At 40.7% G+C, this 20934-nt stretch overlaps 4 protein-coding genes and 1 long non-coding RNA gene across 8 annotated transcripts; 3 read left to right on the top strand and 2 right to left on the bottom strand.

Annotated features, from left to right (window-relative positions):
- Positions 1-148: 148 nt before the first annotated feature.
- LOC104816200 lies at positions 149-2282 on the bottom strand. Of its 3 annotated transcripts, none has more exons than XR_772246.2 (2): positions 2001-2282; positions 149-857 (listed from the first exon to the last, which is right to left on the bottom strand). It is a non-coding gene; the product is annotated as an uncharacterized LOC104816200 (long non-coding RNA). The 3 variants fall into 3 exon arrangements; XR_772245.2 differs by having other exon boundaries at positions 149-656; positions 2001-2191; XR_772247.1 differs by lacking the exon at positions 2001-2282 and adding an exon at positions 1691-1994.
- A 998-nt stretch (positions 2283-3280) lies between these two features.
- Positions 3281-4185, top strand: LOC104816199 (transcription factor TGA2-like). The gene has a single exon (XM_010544911.2). It carries the CDS (start codon positions 3397-3399, stop codon positions 4063-4065), a length of 669 nt encoding a protein of 222 aa, XP_010543213.1. The 5' UTR covers positions 3281-3396; the 3' UTR covers positions 4066-4185.
- An 815-nt stretch (positions 4186-5000) lies between these two features.
- LOC104816198 (omega-3 fatty acid desaturase, endoplasmic reticulum-like) lies at positions 5001-7249 on the top strand. The gene is made up of 8 exons (XM_010544910.2): positions 5001-5592; positions 5695-5784; positions 5893-5959; positions 6058-6150; positions 6246-6431; positions 6516-6596; positions 6690-6827; positions 6913-7249. Exons 1-8 carry the CDS (start codon positions 5099-5101, stop codon positions 7102-7104), a joined length of 1341 nt encoding a protein of 446 aa, XP_010543212.1. The 5' UTR covers positions 5001-5098; the 3' UTR covers positions 7105-7249.
- A 1869-nt stretch (positions 7250-9118) lies between these two features.
- LOC104816197 lies at positions 9119-10975 on the top strand. The gene is made up of 2 exons (XM_010544909.1): positions 9119-10087; positions 10384-10975. The coding sequence occupies exons 1-2, from the start codon at positions 9154-9156 to the stop codon at positions 10665-10667; spliced, it is 1218 nt and encodes a 405-aa protein (XP_010543211.1). The 5' UTR covers positions 9119-9153; the 3' UTR covers positions 10668-10975.
- Positions 10976-11094: 119 nt separating this feature from the next.
- LOC104816196 lies at positions 11095-20613 on the bottom strand. 2 transcript variants are annotated; one of them, XM_010544908.2, is made up of 27 exons: positions 20237-20613; positions 19726-19885; positions 19496-19588; positions 19316-19418; positions 19057-19225; positions 18560-18731; positions 18112-18237; positions 17392-17910; positions 16690-17256; positions 16223-16291; positions 15658-15774; positions 15339-15584; positions 14998-15045; positions 14777-14914; positions 14509-14658; positions 14324-14386; positions 14122-14229; positions 13932-14015; positions 13799-13846; positions 13597-13671; positions 13134-13229; positions 12901-12981; positions 12717-12788; positions 12567-12611; positions 12399-12482; positions 11989-12092; positions 11095-11853 (listed from the first exon to the last, which is right to left on the bottom strand). In XM_010544908.2, the coding sequence occupies exons 1-27, from the start codon at positions 20458-20460 to the stop codon at positions 11394-11396; spliced, it is 4221 nt and encodes a 1406-aa protein (XP_010543210.1). In that variant the 5' UTR covers positions 20461-20613; the 3' UTR covers positions 11095-11393. The 2 variants fall into 2 exon arrangements, with proteins under 2 accessions (XP_010543210.1, XP_010543208.1); XM_010544906.2 differs by having other exon boundaries at positions 17392-17949; positions 20237-20612.
- Between the last annotated feature and the right edge of the window lie 321 nt (positions 20614-20934).

Raw genomic sequence — 20934 nt, 5'->3', positions numbered from 1 at the left:
TATCTGAGAGCGAAGCCATAATGTCGTTTTCCATATGGGCCGGGTTTCATAAGACTTTTTCCCATGAGGCCCATTTAAGACATGAATGTGCCACGTAACGCTGCCATCAGATAAGACGACATCTTAAAGCGCCCATTCGAACAATAAAGACATGCGTGCGAGCTACAAGGCACAATTACAACAGACATATATGCAGGAGAACACTCTAGAGTGTGTGCATACATCATATACTCCTCAACTGTACGGTCTCTGAGCTCCTTCACCCTACCGCATTTCTGTTTGTGAAAAAGGAGGCACCCAGAAATATGGAATATACACTACACTGCATACTAAATTCCAGAAAACGGACAATTACGCTATTCATTTAGCCACGGCGGCTCTCGCCGGAGCATACCCAAAGAGGATTTGACCAACCCAAAATAGTCAAAATCATAACGCAAACGGGTCGTTCTTATATCCTAAAATCCATTGGACTGACATCCGAAACGGCGTCGTAGAGTCAGTCTTCTCTTCTGGAACTAAAAAATAAAGAATCCAGTGAGTGATTGACAAGTATTATAGTGTTTTAAACACATCCGGAAACATTCTTTTCACAAGAAGACCATTCCCACTGTCATCTGCAGAGGAAAGGATATACCTCACTGTCTCTTGATCGCCTGCAAAGTGAAAAGGATCTGTTAAGTTATCTTACACAAATCTTGGCAAAGACATGGGTTAAAAGGATAAAAACCACAAGGCGTCAAAGTTCATGGACAGGCGCTTCATTTGCTGGACAAGTTCATGGACAGGCGCTTCAGGTGGCTAAATTTTCCAGCGCAACCCAAGCTTGTGAGTCAGAATAGCATAATAGGATTTGACTACAGGCAACCAATCGTGTGAAACAAAACCACGATGAGAACATCATCTGGATGCCAAAAAGATTTCGTGCGGACACAAGGTAATCAATCAATCTAACAGAAATGCATTCTGGTCACAGAGATACACTAGAGATTATTGTAAATGTAGGAAACAGGGTCATGATTGCCTCAGTCTCTAAGATATAAGTGTTACGTCATCTCTGAGATCGGGACAAGCCTACGAAAGAGTCATCATTGGCAGAAATTCACACGTTAAACTAAAAACACACGAGCAGTTCCTCAAGGCTTTGAAGAAACACAGTCAACATCAAAGAAGACTTGAGATTCACAAAACACATTTAAAGCTAAACGCATGGCATATAGAATTCCACAATGCCAAACAATACCAAGAACTGATTTTAAGATGATCCCGCTTTAGCGAGCAAAGGTTCATGGCACGGAGAATTTCCAGATTACCAAAAGGTGAAGCGTGATTCACAAGACCCTATGCATGAACTAAATGTTTAAGAAAACTAATAATGCTAAGGAAATTCGTAAATTTCTGCAAGAGAGACACAAATGAGTCTTCCTGTGGAAGAAAAATCTCTCAATTAGACACAAATGAGTCTTCCTGTGGAAGAAAAATCTCTCAATCTTCTTACGCTGCAGCGTATGGTAACTAACGCAGCAGACCAGCGTGAAAACTGGGGGTATCTCGCTTCAACTGCACGAGCCGATTCGGAACATACAGGAATCCAATTGGCCAGAGAAAGAAGCACATATAATCAACCAGAAAACGTATGAACACGCCAATGGCGAACACCAAAACCTTTAATGAATGAAGAAGGCGATACCTGTCCGCCAATTCATTAACTATGAGCTCGTTCGCGAGTACGAGAAAACTCTGTGGACGAAGTTTCCTCCCGCCATAGTCGAAATCTCCCCTCGGTTTTCCCCGTCAGAAACAGAGGCAACAAAACTCTAGCGGTAAAATACCAAAACCAAACAATATTCTGGGAAAATACTAGCTACAGATGACTAAATTCACCGGCAGATAACGAACACGACCGAGAAAAGACAAATAATCAATCAAAAATCGCAAAATTGCCTGACCGAATAGATTATACCGAGCAATCCTTCGCCGAATTTAGGTAGAGTAATTACCTGACGGAAAGCACATATGGAGAAAGAACCTTCGAGATCCGACGGAATCAAAGATAACTCGCTCTGGTCTGCGATTTTAGGTTTTCTATGTATATAGAACGGGGAATGTTCGTTGTGGCGGCGGGCGGGCGTGAGTTGCGTTTAGGGCATCGATCCTAGGTCTGCATCGGACGGCTGCCGAGTTTTGAGTTTAATTCGGACGGTGGATATTGCACTTTCTTTCAACTCCCTAAAAGGCGCTTTAGCCCAAAACACCAATTCATACATGGGCCGAACTGTGTGTCGTTTCTAGCGACAAAAACGACCGGTTTATGAGCCTCACGCACACGCTGCAGAACCGGGTGTGGGTATGGTTTCCAGAAATAGAGAAGCACGTGACTTATCTTTGTGCGGTCGATCCACTTCCACGTGACTTGTGGTAATAAAGCATAAACTACTCTACACGTGTCCGACATCCGTTCTAAAGAAAATATTTATTTGTCCTACCGTTCTCCTTGAAAACGAACCGGATTTGTTCAAAGCCAGGGCCGTCTAATAGGGTGTGCAAGTGGTGCCATGGCACAGGACCCCCAATTTTCTAGGGCCTCATTTTTTAAAAAAAAATTATTTTTAAAATTTGATAATTATATGAGTTTTAAATAAAAAGATAAAATTCATTATAAAAAAATATAAAAAAATTAAAATCTGATTAAATTACGGTAGATTTATTTTATTTTATAGTAATCTTAAATTTTTTTAAAAATTTGAAACAAAATAAAAATATAATTTGATAACAAATATAAATAATTTTTAATCAATATATATTTTAGAAAAACATTAAACAAATTAGTATATAAGAATATTTCAATCAAAAAAATTATAAACAAAGTTAATTTTAATTTTTCTTATTAGTATATAAGAGTATTTCAATAAAAAAATTAAAAAATAAGTTAATTTTAATTTATAAATAAATATATATATATATATATATATATCCTTTACATATATTGAACAGGGTCTCCTCTAACTTTGAGACGGCCCTGTTCAAAGCAAACAACAAAATTTATAATATGATTTCAGAATATATATATTCGGGAATACCATGAAAAACCCCTTTGACCGGACTTAGTCCCGTTTCATCTCACACGATTCTTGTGGATTCATTGATTTCCCTTGGTCCCCCGCAAGAAAAACAAAACTAGGGAATATGTTCACAATACCATGTGCCGAGCTTTTTTTGGTATTTATACTCTGCATATTAAATTACATTATCCCATGCGGTCATTATCCCCTCTCGTCCAACCATAAGAAAGTATGATTTCCAATTTGACCCCTAACGTCACCCTTTATATGTAATGTACGTGCCGTTCGATTTTCCGAGGTTGTCCAGAGCACTCGCTCCGCTTGGGTTTCTCCAATGGCGTCGTCTGAGTTCGCGGAGTTCGTCGGAGAATGGATTCTCCGGCAAGAAGGATTCCACGACGAACTCCTCGCAGCAAAAGAGCACGCCGGAGAGGAAGGTTTCTGCGACCGTGACGATCTCATCGCGCGTGTCATCCGCCACTACAAAGAATACTTCGAACGCAAAGCCGTCGTCAGGGAAAATGACTGTTTTGCCCTTTTATCCCCCACGTGGTTCTCCCGCCTCGAGATCTGCTTCCTCTGGGTCGCCGGCTTCAAGCCGGGGTTAGGGATAGGCATCGTGAAGGATGCCGTGGGAGGCTTGACGAACGAGCAGATGGATAAGATGGATATGCTCGAGTTGGAGACCATAGTGGCGGAGACGACAATAGAGCACCGGCTGGCCGAGATCCAGCGGAGTGCGGCGGCGTTGAGGGCCATACGGCGGCAGAGCAGGGAGGATAACATGGCGGCGCAGGCTGATGTGGATTGGATTGCGACGGCGATGAAGGGGGTGGTGGCGGCCGCCGACGCCCTGAGGATGAGAACTGCGATCAAGATCGTCGGAATCCTCCAGACTGCTCAGAAGATTGAGTTCTTGACTGCGGCGGCGACGTTATACAAGAAGATTAGGGTTCGGGGTTCCCAGCGAGGAGGAGATGCGTCTACGTCCATGCAACGCTGAATATTTTCCCTTCCTATTATATATATATATATGTCCGCTCTGGTTTCGAATGTAGTTTGTGTTTGCTTTGTTGGGTGTTTGTGTTTTTTTTTTATAAATAAAGTTTAATATGGAGGCTGTTTTGAGGATACGTCGTGATCCCATACGTGTAAGAGAATAAACCGACCGCGCCCGATATTTTCATATTGCTTGTCGGTGAGACAATGGACAAACAGGAAGCAAGTGCCAGGGTAAATTTGTCCATATAGACAATTGTTTTATGACGAAGTCATTTGGCGAATGAAAGAAAATTCAATTGGCAGGAAACAAAACCAAATCGTGTAGGCAATTTTTAAGAATTACAAATGAGGGCTTGTATAAACACCGTATGTATATATATATATATATATATGCCCACTTGACAAATTCCAGTATCGATATATCCATTCATTATTAAATTGATTTTGTTGAGTTGTGTATATATGTACCTGTACGTTTTGCATCGAACATCTTTACAGATATATCATAGATCGGTCCGAATATATAATACTTGGAATTGATATCGTATAACCTAATATTTATATTTTTCTCATTCCATAACGGATATCCTCATCCGCTCTGTATTCGAAGAAAAAACTTACGTATAGGATTCAAAAAAATCACTTACGTAAATCCCAGTTCCTGTTGATAGCTTTGAACATTTGACTAGTTTCCACTAAATGTCTGAAAAAATATTAAAAAAGAATTCAATTCAGGCGAATTATTAAATATTCACGTACGAACAAACACGCACGCCACATTCACATTTTGCTTATTTTGTGACATGGTTATCCTGTTTTGTACACCTTCGCCTGTATTTTTTTTTTTTTTTTGTAAAGGAACCTCTTTTGATTTAATGAAAAAATTCAACCTTATACCAAAAAAAAAAAAAAAAAAAAAAAACACGTCAGTTTAAGAAAGGAGAATCTATAACATCCCCTCTCTCTCTTTTCGACTCTCGCCTTCTCTAATTTCCGGGGGGAGAGAGCGAGAGAGAGTTGTCTGAGGATTTCCCATGGCGGCTATCTTCGTCTCGTCTCCATGCGGCGTCAAGCCCCTCCCTTCTCCTCTCCTTTGCCCTCGTAAAACCCTAATTTCCTCTACCCATCTCGATTTGATCCGCCGGAGGAATATGGGTCTCCCGGCGGTTCAGTCGCCGGTGAGGAGCCTGAGAGGGAAGAGCTACTTGCTCAGGGTTAGCATTCCGGCGAGTTTCGTGACCGCGGTAGACGAGGAGGGACAGAGCGTCGGAGCCGTGGTGGCGGCGGCGGAGGAGTTCGACCCCGGCACTCGTCCGCCGTTCAGCCTCGCCGACATCCGCGCCTCCATACCGAAACACTGCTGGGTAAAGGACACGTGGTGGTCGATGAGCTACGTCGTCAGGGACGTGGCGGTGGTGCTTGGCCTGGCGGCGGCGGCGGCGTATATCAACAGCTGGCTGGTCTGGCCGATGTACTGGGCGGCTCAGGGGACAATGTTTTGGGCTCTCTTCGTTCTCGGACACGACTGGTAAGAGTCTCGTGAAAAGCATCCACTAAGGATTCTGACAAATTCATCGTCTGAATATTAATTTAAGCTGTTCTTCGATTTCCGGGACATGAATTTGGATAGTGGGCATGGAAGTTTCTCGAACAATCCGAAGCTGAACAGCGTGATGGGTCATTTTCTGCACTCGTCGATCCTCGTTCCTTACCACGGATGGTATGAACTATGAATTGCGAGTTTCTTCTCAAACTCATCAATATTTGTTTAATCTGTGTGGAATGAAGAAGGTGACATTAGAGTTATGCGGTCTTGTTTGAACTACAGGAGAATTAGCCATAGGACTCATCATCAGAACCATGGGCATGTGGAGAATGATGAATCTTGGCACCCTGTACGTTACTCCACCCCTTGAATCATTGTTTTGAAGATCATGAATTTCACTTGTTTATTAGCTGAAAGTGAAACTTTATTTTGTCGTCAATCTTGCAGCTGCCGGAAAAACTGTACCGCTGTTTAGATACAGCAACGAGAATTTTGCGATTCACGGTGCCTTTCCCATTGCTCGCCTATCCTTTATATCTGGTAAGTGATGCAAGAATGAATTCTGTTTGATGCTTTGTAATTGTAATTCTCATTGCTTTGTCTCTGGTTTTGATCAAATTGGATGTGTTGTGCAGTGGCGTAGAAGCCCTGGCAAGGCTGGATCTCACTTTGACCCCTCCAGCGACTTATTCAGCCAGAACGAGGGAAAAGACATTATTACGTCCACGCTTTGCTGGACGGCCATGGTTGGTCTGCTCGTGGGGTTATCGTTCGTGATGGGTCCGATCCAAGTGCTTAAGCTCTATGGAGTCCCATATTGGGTAAAACATTGCAAAATCCGATATTTGGATCTCACTTTCTATTCATGTTGATTTCAAACATGTAACTCTGAAAAAACTCGGTAGATTTTCGTCATGTGGCTGGACTTTGTGACTTACTTGCATCACCACGGACATGAAGAGAAACTTCCTTGGTACCGTGGGAAGGTACTTGACTTGCTATATCTCAACTCAACTTTGTTGTTTTGAAATATCAGACAAGAGCCCTTGTCGAATCTCATTGTTGGATTATATGGGCAGGAATGGAGTTACTTGAGAGGCGGTCTCACAACGCTTGATCGAGATTACGGGTGGATAAACAACATTCACCACGACATCGGGACACATGTTATCCATCATCTATTCCCTCAGATCCCTCATTACCATCTAGTGGAAGCTGTAAGTTTGCCACATCATGCATGAAACTAGGATCAAATCACCGCAATGCCCTGAATTTTACACCCTCTTTTAAAAACCGATGCAGACTGAGGCGGCAAAGCCAGTGCTCGGAAAGTACTACAGAGAGCCAGAGAGATCAGGGCCATTGCCGTTCCACCTATTTGCCATTCTCATCAGAAGCTTAGGAAAGGATCACTATGTGAGTGACACAGGCGACATCGTTTACTACCAGACCGACCCTCTACTCGCCAGCTCATCATCATCCCTGTCGGACTGAGCCGTTACTTTTGAAACCGATTTTGACCGATGTGTTTGGCAAAGTGTACATTGTTTCATTCTTTCTGGAGGGAGGGGGAATGATGTTCTTATACTTTGGTGATTGGTCGTTTTAAGCGATAAAATGACAGTATACTTCTTTTAAGTGTGTTGGGAAAATCAAAGGGGACACACAGCAAGTGAGAATTGGATCTGAACTATTGTGGGGCCTAAGTCCCCTTCAATTGGGCTTGTGGGCTTTGTGACAGTTACAGATTGGGCCAATAATATCATAATGAACAGATGTGGGCCCATTCTCATTTTCCGTACACCCTTCCGTATCTCGAGTGAATTTTGATTCTGTTGCCGAATTAATTTTGAAATATATAGAATGATACGATGATACATCTGATTTTGACAAGCGAACCTAAGATGATTGGGTCGGATAAATACAGTCACAATATCTTTTTTGTTTTTTTTTTTGAGTGGTTCAAAGACAAGGACTCTGTCGAGTTTCAGCAAAATCTTGTTCCGACACCACGCGCTGTCTGTAGCGCGTCAGAGATAAACATGAATCCAACTTTTTCCTCTTTTTCCGGTGTGAACTCCATCCATGACCAGAGAAGGGTACTTTGGTTCCTGAACACAACCCTTTGTCTTGCATGTCATTTATCATATTTGAAAATTTGAACCCACAAAAAAAAAAAAAAAAAGGATTGAGAGAATCTAATCTTTTTATCAAATACTATATTTCGTTCACTCGGAATTTAAATTTGGAATCTTTTATTCCATTCCTTTAAACTCTACAAAACTGTCCCAACTTTTACAAAATGCAAGCTAAATAGCCACCATAACCTATTATACTATATGTTTTCATGTTCCGCCTGACATATTATTACTTGTTTTTTTTTGTATGAAAACATATTATTACTTGTTATAACATATTATTACTTGTTATAATAATTAGTAATAGAAATTCCATATACGATTGTATAAAAATGTCAATTTCTATTGATCAAATTATTATTATAGAATGTATCAGAACCTACTCCACTATTTGTTGTTATCGTGTACATATTATTATACTTTTTTTCATATTCTCTAATTTAAATATATTTATATTTCTTTTTTGTTCTGTGTGAAAACACGCAGCACCCAAATTTAAAAAAGTTTCATTTTGATGATTAATATATTTTTAATATAAATAGAATATATGAAATTGCAAAACAAATCTCCTCGTAAAAGCTCGAAAAATAAATCGGCTTACCTCAATACAGAGAAAATCGATAGGGGAATAAGGTCTATATTATTAATCATTATTATAAACACAGTAATGATATAATATGCCCCGTCTTAGATTGTTGTTTTAAAATTAAAAAAAAAAAAAAGGTTGAGGGAATAAAGATAGAAGAGAACTTTCTAAGATTCCTTCTTTGGAAGATTCAACACACACAAAAAAAGCAGTATTCAAAAAATGTGATCCCGCCATTCCTATTCTCCATTGTCTTATTTGTAAGTTTTTTATTTTATTTTTTAAAATAATGTTTTAAGAGGAGTTTTAATTAGCATTGGGATGCATCATTTTGCCCCTATATTAGTAGTTTTACCTTCTTTTTCTAACCATTTCAAATACACTTAAACCACACTTCTATATCATTAAAAACCTTGAATCAATCGGAATTTGACCATTTGGAAAAGAAAATTGTTTGGAGTAATGCATGATTACTATTTTATATTTCTAAAAACACTTGTGACAATTGATGCTTTTAAACAACAGATATGCTCTTTGAAGGTTTTTAAGGATGTTTTTTTTTTCTAGCGAGTGCCACTGTGTTTCTTATGAAAAATATAAGTAGAGTAGGTAGGTAATGGTATCATTTGAATATGATGATCCAAAAAAAATTTAAAATGCAAAAGCTCATTGATTGGGCTTTAATGAGCGGGTGGGCCCACATAAGTCTAGTAAATAAGCAATCATTCCATCTTGTCCCTTGTATATATTGCACCCAAGTCTTCACATTTAGAGCTCACACTTCTACTCCACATCATCATCAGAGCAAAATAGGCCACAATGGCGGAGAAAGCCAACCCGAAATCCGGCTGCTTCACGACGGTTGTCCGCCGTCTATTGTGCTCCGGTAGCCAACAAACCCATCCTTCCGACAACATTCCCGACGCCGAAGTGCCCTTCGAGTTACACTTCGAGGAGGAACCGAAGAAAGACCCTATTCCCGAAAACGACGACGTTTCGGTTGAGCCCTCCGGCAGCTCCGCCATCGCTCCCAACGTCGTCGCTAAGCTCATGGGCCTAGGCGACGTACACGAGTCGACCCGTGTCCGGTACGATGAGCGTCCGGGTTCGGTTACCCGAAGCAAGTCGGTTAACTTCATGGATTACATCCTGAGAATCGACGAAGAAGAGGAGGAAGAGGACGAGAAAGACGGTCAACGATGCCGGCGAGTCAAAGCCTCGGTTTCTTTCCGGGAGATTCTGCCGAGTTCGGCCAGATCGAAATCGAACAATCAGAAAAGGCACGATTTCCTTCTCTTGTATCTTGACAAGCTCGACGAAAACCGAGAAATCGGGTCGAGGTCGAGAAGGTTCGAGAAGGTGATTGAGGATCCAAAGCCGAAGGGCAACAAAGACGACGAGAAGGAAGTGATCGTCGTGGCGGAGAAGAAGGAGAACAGGAAGGTGGCGAAGAAGTTCAAAGACGAGCCGAGAAAAGCAGTGAAGAAGAGCGAGAAGCGAAGTGACGTGAGAGCCAAGAAAGTTCGTTGGTTTCTGTCTCCGTCAAAGAGTAAGGACAAGGTGTCGCTGATCGGCGAGCCTAAGAGCCCATCGCCGGCGCCGGAGATCGGAGAATTGGCCGGAGAAGGGAGAGGGAGCAAAAGGGTCGCCGGAAAAGAGGGAGATGCGGGGGAGAAGTCGGATTCGAGTCCGGTTTCGGTTCTTGATCGTGATCTCTATGATTATCTAATCCTGGATGACGACTACTACTCAGGTCAGTCTCACTTCTTTTCTTTTCTTTTTTCCCCTTAATTAGTTTTTGACTTGACGATGTATTTTTCTAATTAAAAGAAAAAAATAACATATAACGTTCGAAGAATAATTCAAATCTCAAAGACTACTTTCAACGATATATTCAGATTTACTGTAAAAAGAGAAAAAAGTGAGATTTTGTCAAAATCGACATCAATTTCAAGTGCACTTTTTTGTTTTATATTATCAAAATTGTCAGAGCTTAAAACTTTATATTATATTTTTTTAATATTCCGATGTTACTTTAATTTGAAAAAGGGGACTGCGAGATGACACCGGAGTGGAAGCCCGAGAAAAGATCATCACCGGCGAAAACCAAAACGAGCAAGAAAGAAGGCAACAGCGATGAAGAGACAGAGTTCACAACAAAGCTAATGAAAATGCTGTCAGAGCTGTCTGAAGAAGACATGAAGTCTTCGAGTTGGGTTTCATCCAACACTGACCCAATCGGTTTCGACAGAGTCGAAGACTTTTGCGTTGATTTTGGTCAAGAAATCATTGACCTCATCATGGACCAGTTGGTAGATGAACTTTGTATCTGATCTGACAACCTAGTTCTCTAATTAATCAGCCATAAAATATGCCCATATAGTCTTGTCTGTTTGAGAATCCAAGGTGGGGTGGGGTGGTCCAAAGCAAAGCGTAGTAGAAATAGGATTCTGAAGGTCGCAGAGCCCACAACTTTGAATCCTTTGGTTTTCTGTCTGTTTCACTCTCACATGCAAATTGTGTTTGTGGTCTCCCTCCTCTACTCTAACCTTACTTCTTTGACTTTCTTTCTTGGTTCCTATATATCCATGTGTGCTTAAACAGAAAAAGAAAAACAATTGGGTTTCGTCCGTTGTTATTATTATTATCTTTTGATTATTTTATGATAAATAATAATGTACTTACTGCCAACATTGTGAATTTTGTCTTAAATTATCATGGAATTAGAAGTTTAACTACAAATATAAAAATCTACTCGGATAAACTCGAGTCAAAACACAGGAGATACGGTACATAAATTTCATATTGCAGGGCTTTGTTATTGGTATCGGTCTCATTCTGGAGTTCACACTGACCCATTCCCGACACAGTAACAATTAAGCGACCCAACTCTCACAACGCTACAAATCGTTCTACAAACACAACACTTTCAAGAACAATTCTCACTTCCACACGCATTCACCCCTTCTTCTTACCTGTTTGAGTTCCAAAATTCGTCTACTCTACCGGGGATGATGATCTATGTAAGTTCTGCCATATTACCAACTACGACCTCAGCTCTAACCAGATGCACAAGGAGATTCTTTCGATTCCTCAGTTACTGTCACAGGCTCGTGTTCTGAGTCGGCTGTGTCGGTTGTCTGGTGGGCTTGAGTAGCTGCTACTGCATGGCTTGAAGCTTGAGAATCTGAAGTCTGGGTCTGACTCGTTTGAGCCTGGCTCAGCTGCACCTGACTTGTAGCTTGGGGATCCGATTCTTGGGTCTGACTCATCTCAGGCTGGCGCTCGGTGGTGCCTTCCGGACTGGTTTGAGACTGAGATTGGTCCACTTCTGATTGGCTGGTCTCTGCCTGACTTGCTTGAGACTGGCTCACTTGTGCAGACACTACTTGCTGAGATTGACCCATCTGGGCCTCGCTCGCTTGCTGTCCCTGACTCATCGGTCCCTCACTCGGTTGCACTTGACTCGTCTGTGCTGCCGATGAATCCTGGGCAATTCCCAGTACGGCTAATGTAGATCTATGCACGAAGACAAGTGGGGGCATTCATATCCAACGATCTCAAGAAAATTTTGCAACTGGAGAAAGCTGAGGCATCAATTTTGAACTGTCTAAAATTCAGATACAAAAAGAAACCGTTTAGAGTCAAAGTCACCTTGGAAGTGAAGACCGGATGTCTGGCTGACTGGCGTGAGCAGCAAGTGGAGCTTTTAGGACTGAGATTTTAGTCAATGCATTATCGAGTTGAGGTGAAGGAAGCTGTTGGACAAGGGGAACCGATAAGAGATAAAAGCTACCATACCAAATAAATGTGTCGAAAAATAAGAAAACTGATTGTCTGCGTCCCACTATGAGTTAAAATAGAAAACCTTAAATTATGAAACAAGTTCATATCAATATATCATCCAAGAACAAATTGCCTTTCAGAACTCTGCAATATCTATTGTTACCCACATTTCCCCACGGAGAAGTAACTACATGCGAAAGCCACAGCAGATATCTCTGGCACATCAGGTAGGAAGCTCTTACAAGTAAACACACAATAGAAAGTAATTATAAACGCACCTGTAGTAACACTTTGTATGATTGAGGCTGTGTTAACTGAGCACATTTCAAGAATCCTACCCACAACTTGGGAGATTTCCATATCTGTGATAATTTATCATACAGAACAGCAAATCACATGAAAGAAAAGAAACATATGGAGTAATAAAGAATCGATATAATACAAACCTGCTTGCTGACGAGACGCAAAAGAATATCCAAGATGAAGTCCACCTAAAATAATATCAAGTTTATCACACTACTAAGTTTAATTTTCAGGAATAGGTAACTGTGGAAGAAAGATAGTTTATAAGCGAGCATGTGATCAGCCCCCTTTACCAATGCCGGAAAAGCACCGATAGCTTGTAGCACAGTACGCATGAATAATAGGGGAAGAGGAATTTGCTGGACCTACAGGCAGAAACTTGACAATTGAGAAACTGCCTGGAGAAAAACTCAAATTCCAACAAAAAATCAAAACCAAAAATAGGGAAAAGGCTAGGCAAGAAAGAATGTGATGCACCAGTTGATTCAGAACACCGGCCAACACTTGTTGAGTAAATATCTGCCTCTGCCCAAAACAGGCATTGCATGCATCTATCACCTGATAGAACATAACGACATACCATTTAGGCAACCAGCATCAGTGCTGATGAAACAAGGTAAGAAAAATGATGAGGGGGATTTTCATTTTCCATCAAGTACCCTTTTTTCATTTCATGCCTTCATGGTTTTAGCACAATTGTTGAAACCTACCTTCTTTAGCGGAATTCCATCTCTCTCTGGATCAATACCATGGATAGCAATTAGAACTTCGGATGGAGAAAGCACTGGACCGGAGCGAGGTGATCCCTGAGTATAAATGCCCAAAGCAAACAAATCAAACCTGGGATATGCTTAGAGAGAACACTTTACCCTCACAGTTATATTATGTACCACAAATAATATTAGATGTAACTATGTAAGTACCAATAACCAGGCATAAGTATCATGGAGGTAAACCATAGAAAATGAAAGACAAAAAAAAAATTATTTAGTGGCAAGAACCATAGCTTTAGCTTACTACTAATTCACTATTCTAGCATGATCTCTGGGGCGTGTGGTACTCATACTTAGCAAATAGTACTGCCGGTAACAACTAACGCATCTTGATTCTTTCTCACAAAGATCAAAACATAAAGTGATATTCAAAGGTAGAACTTTACTCAGATTGAGATACCTGCAATACACGAGAAAGTGCAACCTGGAACTTCTCCAAAGGAAGATTCACCAAGTGGGGGAAAATACGTAGAACCTGATAGAGATGCAAGCAACAAGATTAGGAAGTGTAGCAGGAAAACAATGAACAAAAATTGCGACCATAAAAGGTGAGAAAATACAAGAGACAAAAATGAATGAGATAATAAAAGAGAGCAAACTACATCGTCTCGCGGCATGAAAGGCAATATCGGAAATAAAATTTCGGCATCCTGCATTCCATCAGACGCAATGAAAAACAATTAGCTGATACCTTAGCTACACAGTCTTACAGGAAAAAAAAATCACCGTTTTGACCTTCATTTTTGTTTCAAACAACTTCCTTATAGTTTGTATTAACTCTGAAGATGGCACATGTCCATCAGTAAGGGTTTGCAAGACCTGTCAAAACGGAGGAAAAATTAAGGAAATAATAAAACAACCCACCAAACTTTCCAACAATTTTCATATCTGGCATATATTAATAAACTTTAATAGCTCTGCAAACCTGCATCAGAAGATTCTCACTCCCACTCGGAGGGTCTGCTATAATTTCAAGAAGCTCAGGAGATGACCCCATAGTACGGACTAGTATTGGGATATGCCGATGAATAGCCTGCACAGAATAATCAGAGAGAATAAATACCATGGAGATAGACGTGCTACTTCAGAAATCCCATTTAAAATGCTAGAACAAGCTCCATTCTAACCTGCTTAACATGATCTGGTGCATTCTTGTAAACACTGAACACATGGCGAAAAAGGGAATGCTTCTGCCCATCGAGTGTTACACATCGAAACAAAAATGTTTAGCTAAAATATAGCTCATAACTGAAAGGCCAAAATTATCAATCTGTCGAAGAACAGAACAAAAATCAAGAGAGCTAAGTAGGACCTTTGTACAGAGAGCAAAATACAGTGACATGCACTGTTGGGCTGCAGGAATTGAAGCTGATGATGAGTATGATTGACTTGCTTCTGACATATCTTTATTGATACCATTCACCGACTGAGGCTCATTTGGTATATTTTCCACCTCAAGATCCTTTTTGAAAAAGAAATATGAAATGATTATATGCACTCTTCTATGCACAGTCCAGAAGTAGCAGACAAGAAGTATATACAAATACCAAAAACAAAATACTTTGGGCACGAGCCAAGACCTTTCTAGATTCATTACTCGGTGCTTCAGCATCAGGTCTCTCAGTACAAGTGCCACTCACGACAGAAAATAGCATGTCCTTGGCAAATTCCTCAATCTGATGTGCAATGTATGATAATGGATAGAGTTTGTTTGCCACCTGTTAAATGATATCCAAAGGAGTTAACATTGATTGCATAAAAAAGGCACACACATTTCATGGAAGGTTATGATGAAGCATACCAGGCGGATTGCTTTCATGCGGACTTCTTCCAAGTGATGAACAGCACTCTTTTTCAGCCACAGGGACGAAAAAAAAGTTTAGTTAGATGGTCAACAAAAAAAAAAAGAATATGTCTATGCCCTTAACACTAGAAACATATGTTTATAAGAAAATGATAGGAAAAACTAAACAAAGATAAGTATCCAAAAGAGGAAGGAGAACTAAACACAAGGACAATGCCAGTCAAAACTATGAACCAAATTCCCAATGGAGTCAGTATATGAATTGCACTGATCTAATTAACTAAATGCCAGGAGCAGCTGGAGAATAACAAATCAACCAAAAAGGTCATAGCAGAAACCTGCAAAGCGATCTTCAGGCAGGCATCTCGGATTCCAGGTCTCAGCAAAATCAGGCTCCACACAGCACTAAGACCTTGTGTTACACGGTCTCCACTATTCACATCTTTATCCACCTTTTCACTACTTCCAGGACAGCAAAAAGCTTCCAACAACTTTAGAACCGAATCGGGGAGATATGGAGCATCTCCGAGCAATTTGCTCAATGCTTTGTCAGATGGTGGAAAAGAATCTCTAAGTGCTTCAGCCTAAACGGAAAAGAAAGCTTTCTCAGAAAATTATGACAAAATGTTCACAATGATGTAAAAAATGAAAACATACCACAGTCAGCAAGAATGTCTCATAGACAGAAGCAGCAGTGGTTGATGAAAAGAAATCTTGTTCTTCTTCTGCCTCCCCATATAGCCTGTAAAGAACCCGCACAGTCAACTCATGTCCCTGAAAACACGAGCAAGAGCTATCAGCAGATCGGTTAAGAATGTATCAAGTAGATGAACTTGCTGGTCCTGGACAGCTTTTACCAAACCGACAAAAGGAAAAAAAATAGGAGAGAATATAGAACAGTCATTGCAAGTAGAATGCAAGAGATATGTTTGCATTTCTGAACCGAGATTCACAGAACTAAGAACTACCCAATTAGGCCAGGTAGAGAGACCAGATGTATATAAATCCTGGACCTTTAATTCCAGCATACCATTTAAGAGCCAAAAATTAAGACCACCACTTGACTGTTTTAGAATAGCTTTTTCCAAATATAGGGCTTTCTTGATGTTACCAAGACGCGATAATCGATGATACAAAGCATACGAAAAAGTTAAACAGTTCAACTTGTTAAACTTTAAGTTAAGAGCCATGACATATTGTGATTCAGTAAATATCAGATTACCTCATGATTCAAATAATCCGATAGAATGTGCTCCTGTAGTAATTTCCAAGGGTCTAACTCCAAAGGAAACTGAAAAGAGGTAAATATAACAATTAAACCGTGATGCAGAATGCTACAATGCTTTGAATACATCATCTTGATCACAAATCAATATTGCGATATAGATTATGTATTTAAAAGATATGACAGAGGAAGCACCAATAGTCCACAGAATTCTAACAAAATACACAAACTAGGCTCGTCGAACAGAGGCAAGTGAGACAAGATAACAATCACTTTTTGCAAAGCATCAACATTAAAAGGGTCCAAATTTTATGGAATTGTGCTGGAAAAAAAGTTGCAAGAGAGTGAAAATAAAAAAGAGTATATATAATGAGAAACCGTGTTTTTAACAAAAACATGTATACCTGCACTAGTAGTTGTTTGGGAACAGAAAGAAATGTAGAAAAGACAGTTCAGAACGCTACCTCAACTCCCAAATGAGCAAGTAGAGAAAAGCGAAGTTGTGAACCACCAGAAACTGCAATTTGCTTATATGCTTCGACTATACGGATAAACATCAGCTTTTGTAAACTGTCAGTGTCTTCATCAGAAAGGTCAACAACAGGTGCTGATATCTTGGGCAACACAAAATGAGGTGCAACAGCATCGGAAGTTGCAGTTGAGGAAACCAAGCCGTTGGAACTTGTGCCATCCACCTTTGGACTTAATTCCTCTGACCTATCCATAGACAAAGAGGGCATCACGTCAGCAATTGGTTTTCCACTGAAACTCACACTTTGAATCTGGTTAGCATCCTCCACATCTGTAGAAGCTGATGCAGAAACCATGGCTTCTGGCACAGAGGAATCCAGTCCAGGTATTCCACTTTCAATATCACCTACATCACGCACGTCTGATGGCAACATCATATCACCCACTTCTTTTGTTGGTAAAGCAGCATCAGAAGAGGCCAATACATCAGCTGCAAGAACTGCATCTCCAGGCAGGAAAGGGTGGTCGTCCACATGATCGGCACATAGTTCTTCAACTCCCTGTGATTTGTACCATTTCGGTATGCATTAACATCTAAACTAAGAAATAAACATAGGAACAGAAAAATTAGCCAAAAAGAACCTCCCGCCCCCCAAAAGAAGAAAGATAGGTCATCAAGTAAAGCATGACGTTACATCTTCTATTTTCGGTATATGAGGAAAAATCTGGGAAGCAATCGGCGGAAATGTAGTTGACAATGATAGGACACCAGCTAGGAATGATGGTGGATACTTGATTTCTGCATCACTGCCAACTATTGACATGTTCATTACCAACTCATCAGCGCCTTCATCTTCATAACCTTTGGATGGAAGATTATGCATATTGGCCATCACAACATCAACAAGCAAATCGGCTGAAATACTTGAAATAAGAATCTCCAAAGACCCAATAGCCTTTTCACCCTGAGCAACCAACGCCCCGAACATAGCAACCAGTTGCTGAACAGGTCCAGAATCACAGCCTCCTCTGCTGTTACTCGGTCCAGTTGAAGGCGTACCAACCTGAAGTTGAGAGGAAACAACGTTTCCATTTAAACCTTTCCTAGATTCTTCTGGGACAGGAGGTGTCAATCTTGCACGTTTTCCATTCGTAGCATCTCCATCCAGATCATTATTGTCGTGTGATCCAGATCTTTTCCTCCTGAAGTTACTCTGTGCAGCATCAGAAGTTGTAAGCAGAGGTTTATCTTCCTGCAAACTCAGAAGGCGTTATTCAAAGAATTTCCAAGTAATTACAACATAGAAACCAATACAGACAAGGGATGCACATTCACAAAGAGAAGACAAGCATCCGGATATAGCAATGAATAGAACCAACTGACTATTGGGTCCTTAGAGATTGATAGCCTGTACCTTGATAGCATGTACATTGTCTTTATCCTCAGTGCTTCCATTACTCTTGAAAAACTGGTCTTGAGCTTTCCCTGCCAAATCTCCACTCTCTATCTCTCCCAGAGCACAAATCAATCGGTCCTTCCACTACAATAATGACAACACAAAAAGAGCTAACTATTTGCGGATAAATTACGCAGACCTATACAACAACAACAACAACAAAAGCAATGCCTTAATCCCAAATTACGAAGACCTATATGACATATAAATGACAATCCCGAGGAGAAACTGCTGAAGTAATTCACATAAAATACAACATTGAAGGCCACAAACTATCTACTGCAAACTTTCAGGAAGGTCAGGTATAAATCCCAGGTATTTTGCAGTGCCAAACATGACATGAACTATTGGGAGGAAAGAAATGAGGAACATAAATCCTTGATGGTTTCCAAAAACAAGATAATACCGGTGCAGCAGTCGGGTGTGTACATTTCAAGCAGTAGAGAAACACAGTCTTCAAAGCACGATGTGCCGCTGCCGCATTCACTCCTTTGACAAAGGCAGGGGGATCAAAGCTCAGTAGAACAGGCAGAATGCGTCCACAGTAAGCAGGCCGTTTCTTTGCAACTGATGAAAGACTGGTAGGAAAAAGGAAGCAATGAACCATGAGACAAGTTTAGACGAGATCCAGGGTCCGCTTAAATTGAATACGATAAGAAAGTAAATTTTTACGATTCCGTGTGGAAGCAGGATGTCTAACTCAATCTTTCGCACTGGCTATTGAGCAGAAGAAAAGGAAAAGTGTGTAAGATCAAGAAAACATGTTTTCATTTTTTTCCTGGGTATATTCAAAGAGAAACTGGTTCTCCATTGACTATTTATTGTACAGGTACTTCTGCCGTGTCTCCGGAGTGAGTGAAAAGCCGATCTATACAATGTTCATTTACATCACGGAAAGCTCACCTGTTGATAAGAACAATAATGGCTGAGCTATTAAGAGACTTTACAGCAGGGTGTCTGAGTTGATCAAGCAGTAATCCCAGTTTCTGGCTGGCCTCAATCGACAAGTCTCCAACATTCAGAACAGGATGGCCTCCACGAAGAAAAGATATGTTAAACTCCGCACGATTTCCTGCAGAATATATTCATTAAGTGACCAGTAAAATAATAAACATACTTATAATTTTTATAGAATCAACTTAAAAGATGAGGGTAGTATTACCTTCATGAGAAGGAGGTTCCAAAGACCCACTAGTATCAGGTGTGTACAAAACAATAAGTGTTTCAACAAATTTCATAGCCAGCAGTCTTACACCACCCCTTCCCTGGTAGTATACATTTTAAAAACTATCAGATCAGAGAAAACTGCAACCAGATGATTAGAGAAAGCATCAGTTCTCACCTCGAAAGCCAGTGAGCATATTTCATCCTTGAACTTTAACATCCATGCCCACGAAGATTCAAGGAGCTCATTCAACTCGCTAGAATGCAGACCCTGGAACAGAAAAGATAAAACCAAATGCTAGCTATAAATGCACCACCTGAGAAAGGAATCGTGCACTGGGGAGAGTAGGGTAAAAAAAGCTGAACGTAAACAAGGTTCAGAGCTACACAAACAGAACAAACGACAACCTGAACAGCCACGCTTTCAAGGGTCGAACGGAATAAATTCGCTCCACAAGCAATGACCTGTCTGGCCACAGCCGGTGTCTCATCTTTGAGAGCCTCAATGAAAACAGGCACTATTTCAGGCAAATAGTCAAGATGTTTCAAGCCGATTTCTCCAAGAATCCTGTGGATGAAACAAAAAGGAAACTGAACCGGAGCTTAAGAGAGTTTCACAGACGCCCAAAGACCAAATCATATAGAGAATCCTAAGGCAAGCATGAATAACACTAACCAATCACTTATCATCACAACCTGACTAATATAAAACAGCTACAAGAGCGAGAATTAGACAAACGGAGGCGAGAAAATGCGTGTAATAAAGACCCAAAACCAGCATTCACCCATAGTGGTCGTCAAAATCCCGGAAACTGATTGTGTACGTTCAGTTACAAACAAAACCGACACCCAGCAGAGTTACAACATCGAGGTCTCCCGAATAAAGAGATCGGAACAAGGTTACGTCGACAGAGCTTACTCGGCGACAATCTTGCGGACAGCACCGAAGCGGTCGGAGAGAAGATCGAAGAGGAGAGGAAGCAACTCGGAGGAGAAAATGGTCGAATCTTCTTGCAAATACCGGCGCAGCTGGCGCAACCGGTCCAGCTTTGGAGGCAATTCCGTGGCCAATTTGGCCGAATTCGCAAGACCGTCGAGCCTTTCTCCCGAATTCGAAGTCATGATACCGACCATTATTGGCATAGCAATCAAATACAAAACCCTAGAGTGCAGAGATTCAATGGTAACATGAAGAATGTATTCGCATCCCTTCGGTGGTGTAGGGTTTAGAGAGGGCGACGGTGATTTTAACTTTGTATGAAATCGAATTTCCAAATGCTGTCGTTCTTGTTTTTCTTTCAGACTCTGTTAAATCTCCAGCCAGACACACTACAGTATGCAAACGACGACGTATGAAGGTAGAATTTTCTACGGAAGGCAGTTGTACTTTACAGGACCTAAATTTTCCGCAATCTTTCGTTTAGCACCATCAATTTATAAAACATTCATAAAAGTCCAAATTATTAAGGGGGATGGTCAATAATTGATACTAGTACGATTTTAACTCATTAAGTTCCCTATAATAGATAACCCATATTCGAGTAATCTAACATAGTGTTATCAATAAAATTATCTGTGAAGAATAGTAGTAAAGAGAATTTGGCATGTTTCACTAAA

Source organism: Tarenaya hassleriana, unplaced genomic scaffold (genome assembly GCF_000463585.1).
Source record: "Tarenaya hassleriana unplaced genomic scaffold, ASM46358v1 Cleome25, whole genome shotgun sequence".
NCBI lineage: Eukaryota > Viridiplantae > Streptophyta > Magnoliopsida > Brassicales > Cleomaceae > Tarenaya > Tarenaya hassleriana.
The sequence above is the reverse complement of the archived record's forward strand: the minus strand, read 5'-3'. Positions and strand labels throughout refer to the sequence as shown.